The 7,293-nt window shown below is 36.5% G+C and overlaps 1 protein-coding gene across 1 annotated transcript; it reads right to left on the bottom strand.

Moving 5' to 3' along the window:
• Positions 1-3,903: 3,903 nt before the first annotated feature.
• LOC123540604 (alpha-2Da adrenergic receptor-like) lies at positions 3,904-6,121 on the bottom strand. The gene has a single exon (XM_045325786.2). The coding sequence runs from the start codon at positions 5,782-5,784 to the stop codon at positions 4,447-4,449; it is 1,338 nt and encodes a 445-aa protein (XP_045181721.1). The 5' UTR covers positions 5,785-6,121; the 3' UTR covers positions 3,904-4,446.
• Positions 6,122-7,293: the final 1,172 nt, after the last annotated feature.

The raw sequence follows: 7,293 nt of genomic DNA, 5'->3' as shown, positions 1-7,293 counted from the left end.
CACTTTCTTGTAGAGAACAGGATAATACTTCATGCTAAGCTGTCACTTTCTTGGAGAGAACAGGATAGAACTTCATGGCAAGCTGTCACTTTCTTGGAGAGAACAGGATAGTACTTCATGTCAAACTGTCACTTTCTTGTAGAGAACAGGATAATACTTCATGCTAAGCTGTCACTTTCTTGTAGAGAACAGGATAATACTTCATGCTAAGCTGTCACTTTCTTGGAGAGTACAGGATAGAACTTCATGGCAAGCTGTCACTTTCTTGTAAAGAACAGGATAATACTTCATGACAAGCTGCCACTTTCTTGGAAAGAACAGGATAGAACTTCATGTTAAGCTGTCACTTTCTTGTAAAGAACAGGATAGTACTTCATGACAAGCTGCCACTTTCTTGGAAAGAACAGGATAGAACTTCATGACAAGCTGCCACTTTCTTGGAGAGAACAGGATAGTACTTCGTTCTAAGCTGTCACTTTCTTGTAGAATATAGGATAGTACTTCATGTGGAGAAGTTGTCATTTACATGCAGAAAACAGGCCATTTTTTTCATACGGAGAAGTTGAAAGATGCTTCCTGTAGGGAACAAGTTAGTACTTCATATGGAGATGTTTTCGGTTTTCTGCAGGGAACATGATAGTTTTACATGTGGAAAAGTTGTTAGTTTCTTGCAAGGAAATGGTTAGTTCTTCAAATGAAGAAGTTGTCAGTTGTTTCCTGTAGAGAATAGGATAGTTCTCCATGTGGAGAAGTTGTCAGTTACTTACAGATCACAGATGTACTGTATGTGGAGAAGTTGTCAGTTACTTACAGATCACAGATGTACTGTATGTGGAGAAGTTGTCAGTTACTTACAGATCACAGATGTACTATATGTGGAGAAGTTGTCAGTTACTTACAGATCACAGATTAACTGTATGTGGAGAAGTTGTCAGTTACTTACAGATCACAGATGTACTGTATATGGAGAAGTTGTCAGTTGTTTCCTGTAGAGAATAGGATAGTACTGTATATGGAGAAGTTGTCAGTTACTTACAGATCACAGATGTACTGTATATGGAGAAGTTGTCAGTTTCTTGCAAAGAAGTGGAAAGTACTCCTTATGAAGAAGTTGTCAGAGAACAAACATGGAGAAGTTGTCAGTTACTTACAGATCACTGATGTAATGTATATGGAGAAGTTGTCAGTTTCTTGCAAAGAAGTGGAAAGTACTCATTATGAAGAAGTTGTCAGAGAACAAATGTGAACAAGTGTGGAGAAGTTGTCAGTTACTTACAGATCACAGATTAACTCCTTATGGAGAAGTTGTCATTTTCTTGGAAAGAAGTGGAAAGTACTCCTTATGAAGAAGTTGTCACAGAACAAATGTGGAGAAATTGCAAGTTATTTACAGATCACAGATGTCATATGATGAAGTTGTCAGTTTCTTGCAGAGAAGTGGAAAGTACTCATTATGAAAAAGTTATCAGAGAACAAATGTGGAGAAGTTGTCAGTTTCTTTAAGAGAACAGGATAGTATGTAGGTAGAATGTGAAGAAGTTGTGAGTTATTAGCAAAGAACAAGATAATTTTGGTATATGAGTACAATCACCAGCTTACAAAATGTTGTAGCCAACTGAGACACAGCTACAAATTTCGCAGACATACCAGAATTTTAAAGCCCTGCTCCGCGGCTGTTCAAATTCTATTGTGTGTATGCAACCCATGATTACAATAGGTAACAGGTAACGGTCACGCGCCACACGTTAGCACGCAAAACCACATGTATTTTATATAGAATTTTATATAAAATAGACTCTATTTTGACAGGCGTCACTGTTCAAAGTCAGGATTTTCATGCTTTTTCAGTGACAATTTAAGGTTAAAAGGTAGGACTGGAGCAGGTCTTTAAGCATAATGTATATTACAGGATATGTTCAAGTCTGTAATACCATACATATTTTACTTGTGTTCAGCTTCCTTGGGCAGGTACATTTTTATCAGTCTGGACCCAGTTGTTCAAAACTTTAACAGGCGATTAAGCTAGCGGTTGATTAACTTTTAGGGTTATATTTCAACATTTTGGAAGACTTAGAAATACAAAGTTATGACTTAGGATTATGAGCATTTAAATGTTTTTACAACAAAATCAAAACATCATACAAGTATTTCCCACAAAGACTAATATTTTGTATCAAAAATTAACCGGCGGTTAGTTTAACAGTCTGTTAAAGTTTCGAACAACTGTGCATGGAAGAAAAAACATTTCTGAAAGTGTTAAAACAACCAGTCAGATAACATATTAAACATAACTGCAGTGGCCGTTTCTATTCCCTACAGAATTACAGCATCAGTTTTTTTAACTATTTCAACTTAATTAATCAATACTTGCACATTACATTTGCTCAACAAAAGGGCCATGATGGCGCTAAATCGCTTACTCGACTCAAATGGTACATTGGGGGATTTAACATATGGTACATAAAAGACCAACGTTTATGATTTTACGCATTCCAGGATGTAGCAGTGTTCAACATATGATCATATTTGCTTTATCACTGTAGAACGCATGTCAGAAAAATTGGAAATAAATATTCTACAACTTTTTCCAATATAAGTCTATGTAAAACATGCGAACACCAGGGCGGGGCCAACTTTGATCCCTTGGGGATAATTTAAACAAACTTGATAGTGGACTACAACACAATGCTACACACGCTAGGCTTTGAGGTTTCAAGCAAGAATATTTTTAGAGTTTTTCGTATTTAAGTTTTATAAAAGAAGTGAACACTAGGGTTAGGCCAATTTTTACGATTTGAATTATTTCTGGCTACCATAACTTAACCATAACTTTTTCTTTTTTCTTTTTGCTAATGGGGAGTCAATTTTTAGCACTTTCTAACGATTTGAAAATACCTGGGCTTCATCTACGAAAAAATATTTGCACTCGAAAAAAAAAAACACACAAATCCCACATGGGTATGTAACGGAGCAAGGGTATATGGAGATTTTTGAAACTTCGTCAAATCGTTCAAAAGGTCCTTTTTGATGTTGTATAAAAGTGTCAGTATATGCTTCGGATGTCAGATATTTCCGTATTTGAGAGCTGCAGACGTACATATTTCAGAAATATTTCGTGTAATAAATGTTGATTCTACGGAAGCGTGAAAAGGCCATCATACGCTAATACGTTTTATTATTTTATTACGTTACTGGTGCGGAAAGGATATTCAAGGATAGTGCAAGATATAGATTGAGAAGCTTCCCTAGCTGGTTCTTAAGCGTGCCAGGTGTAATGCACCTGTCAATATTTTGCCCGTCCGTGGGGGCGGCGGGCTGACCCAGGGGAATTTTACATTTCAAAAATTTTGTTGTCTAAATCCCCACCCTAGAGGCAACCTTTTGTGTCTAAATCCCACCCTAGAGCCTGGTTGGTACATCAAATGTTTTTCAAAATTTCCGCCTGTCGGGAATGGTCTTCTGTCTGAAGTCCCGTGTATGCCCGCCGCTCCCCCGGGCGGGCAAAATATTGACAGGTGCATAAAGCACTCATACACGGAAGTCTTACCTCAATGGTATCAATTTTAAGCCGGACCAGTGGCTCAAACTCACGACCATTGGTTTCATAGTCAGGCGGTGTTATCATTGTACCCTCTCAAAACCTTGTTCTCACATGACACTTACGTACATTGACACCGACTAATCAGAAAAATGGCCATTTAATTACTTTCTTTCAAAATTAAAATCAGAAAGGTTTGATTAGTTGCAAAGCCATAGCAATCATTTAAGACTACAATAAATAGATAGTATTATACATGAATGGAAATCTGGATGATTAGGTCTGTTACAACATGTATCACTGGGACACCGATGATTGGTAGAAATCAGTTACTATCACTCAGAACATAGTAATGAACACCTTCCTGATATTTCCAATATATTTGCTTCTTCCGGGAACATTTATGCAGTGTTTATAAACAGTTTTATTGTACATATACGTCAACTGAAGTCTAAAGGGGCGGTGACTTGAAAATTTTACATTTCAAAATACTCCAGATAAATGCCTCAGTATTGTTGCAGTAAATGATGCTCTGTTTATTTCAACAGAAACTGTAATATCATACAACATACAATGTGATTTTACGAAATATTTGACACATTTAATACAATCAGCGATAAAAAAACTCTTAGAGGTAAAATAATCTCGACCTGCAAATGTTCTTTTTAGCAGTCTCCATAAAAATTCGAACATTCAAATAGTTTTTTTCGAGTTGAACGTAGCAGCACCTGTTAGAAATTTTGTTAAACGTATGTAAATATCCCTTATGTGCACTTTGTCGTTACATTTCATTCAACAGCTAATGTCTTAAACAATACGAGTATACAGATCTTCTACCAATTGTTCCTAAAGGGAGATTCTCTCATGTTGTTGTTTTGTTGTTGTTTTTTTTTTTTTCAAAATATTTGTTATACTTTTAAACACTTGAAACATTTCCGCAGCTGTTTCCGTATGTCGTACAGTACATCTTTGCAGCTTTGTCTAAATTTTGAATCTGACATTCCATAAATAAATGGATTTATCGCACAGTTCAGAAAATATGACCTCAAGAAAAACTTGTAAACGGCTCTCCATCCGTCAGACATCGACTCGTCAAAATTCGTCTTCACGCTCCTTGCAAGCAACAAACAAAGAAAAGGGAGATAACTTAGAACAAATGCCAAGGAAATAAGAAACATGCTGTGTGTTGCTTTACGCGCACGCGCTCTCCTAATTTTTTTCGATTTTGTCTTTTGGGCTCTAGTCATTGGTCGTTTAGGAATATCAAAGTCATACGTGTCGTCTTCAGACATGCTATTGGTCGAATTTTCCTCATTCAGGATATCTTCGCACTGTTCTCTGAGCGGCTTCTTTGGCTGTACAATTGTCTGTTGGTCACCGAACTTTACCGATTTCTTTTTTACTGCGATTTCACTGAACCGAACACTTTTGCTCGAAAATGTTGACGTCACAGGCCGTATATGGTCACTTTTTCTCGCCATCGATGCCGTCAAACTAAGATGTCTTTTCACCCTTTCTTTTTCTATATGTTGTTTTATCTCTCCGCCGATAAAACAGTACAAAACGCAAATAGTTATCAGAGCGCATGTAAAAAGAATCATTCCGAATATTACATAGATAAAGGCAAGATTTGATTCTCCAAAACCTTTTCGGAAAGAACATTCAGTTGCGTTCACATTAAGTCCTTTAAGCTGAAACTCGTGTATACCATATACAGAAAACACAGGAAGCGAGATTAAAAATGCAAGTGCAACAGCAATAATACTTAACATTCTTGCTTTGTCGAAATGAATTTGCCAACCTAAGGGTTTGCAAACTTTTCTATATCGATCAATAGATACAATCACTAACGTCAATCCCAAAGACAGAATCGCCAAAAGGTTGAAAAACACGGAAAATCTGCACCAGTTTGCGTTTGTGAAATTATACTGCTGAAAAAGTGTCGCAATTTCACATGGCACTATGATTATACATATTAAAATGTCCACAGAAGCCAGGAAGAAGATAAACCATCTTGAACTGGACATGTTGTACTTTGAGCGATATATATAGCAGACGAGTCCATTTCCGGGAATTCCAAGAACGGATATCAACAACATGAATATAATAAGAGGAACTTGTCTGATCACCTCCTCCAAATTTGCTTCCTCAAGCAACGCCCTATTCTCTGCCATTCTTGATTCTGCAAGCGACACGGTTTCATTAAACGATAAGCTCCCATTTATCACAGTTGTGTTTAATGCCATTTTTGTTTAATTCGGTGAATTTCTCAGTCGTGAATTATAAGAGTTTGTGCAAACCCTCATGTTCGCCGTCTACGTCAGTATTTGTCTCGATATAAATGTCCGAGCTTAATGCAGAAATGCTAGTTCATATACTGCAAGAAATCGTGAAAATTGTAAATTTCCAAAAACTGTTGTTTTTTTTTTTCTATATTATCAAAAGTTATTCGTTTCAGTAGATTTATCTATTATTCAATATATTTAGCGACCTCTATCGGTACGGATATGTCAACCGAGGTTTTAACACACAACGAACACTTATCCGCGCGGATAAACTTTAGATTACTCATGCCGACCAAAAAAGGATACAGTATGTACAAAATAGACTCAACTGCTTAATCATTTTGTTGGGGAAATACGATCTAAAGGGTGTTCCGAAAGTTCGCTTTTGGAGGTCTTAATGATAACTATATCGACTTTGGTTAAAGATTAGCATTTTATGTTGTGTTGTTTAACTATAGCTAAATGAAGTATGACACTAAAAATCAGAAACTAAGGGACCCCCATGGGCCGGTAGTTAAGGTCGGTGACTTCGAATCACTTTCCCCTCACCGCTGTAGGTTCGCCTTGGGTGATTGATTCTTTCTTGTGATGAAGCCATCCAGCTGGCTTACGGAATGTCGGTGGGTCTACCCGGGTGCCCGTCCGTGCCTGAAATAATGCCCAACAGAGCATCCTGGGTATTCCTCTACCACGAAAAACTGAAAAGTCGCCATATGTCCTATAATAGGTGTGACGTTAAACACTACCAAACAAAAAGCCGGGCTTGATTGATTTCTGTTTTCTTTTTCAAAATATCAGAGGTATTTGTGCACTACCTGTACGAAAAAGGAACCTGTTTTACAGCTGTAAAACGTCTGTAAAAGACCTGTATTTTGAAAGTACAACTGTAAAAGACCTGTAAGTGGAAAAATGATCAGAAATACAGTTGAAATTTTCAGGTGTAAAATATGAAGGTCTCAATTTACAGCTGTAAAAATTTTACTGTTAAAAGTTACAGCTGTAAAATGGTCATGTCTCAAAATTACAGCTGTAACATTTTTGGAGGGAAACATGAGTATTGTCAGCCATCTTTAATGCATTTTGGCGGGATATGACTGAAATTCACACAGACAACACATCTTGTAAATTTTTGGAATTTAAAGCGCTATGGAGTAAGTACAGATGTTTAATTGTCTATTATAATTGTAAAAGGACATGTATAAGTACATACATTAACAGTTTACTCTATACTTGAAGCCGATAAGTTTAAAAGAAATAATTACAAGATTGTCATATGTTTTCATGACTGACAAAGAAAGTTTTATAAACAAGATTTGCATATGTCCTACTTTGTATCCTACCCTTGAATTTTTTTGTTGCTATACTGTAATCATACCACATACACTTTACGTACTAGATCATTTATTTTGCCATTTTCATAGTAATTGCTTCCTTATCTAGAGAATTGCAATTCATCCTAAAACTTTTTGC

The sequence above is a fragment of the Mercenaria mercenaria genome, chromosome 16, assembly GCF_021730395.1.
Source record: "Mercenaria mercenaria strain notata chromosome 16, MADL_Memer_1, whole genome shotgun sequence".
NCBI classification, from domain to species: domain Eukaryota; kingdom Metazoa; phylum Mollusca; class Bivalvia; order Venerida; family Veneridae; genus Mercenaria; species Mercenaria mercenaria.
This window is presented reverse-complemented; position numbering and strand designations above follow the sequence as displayed.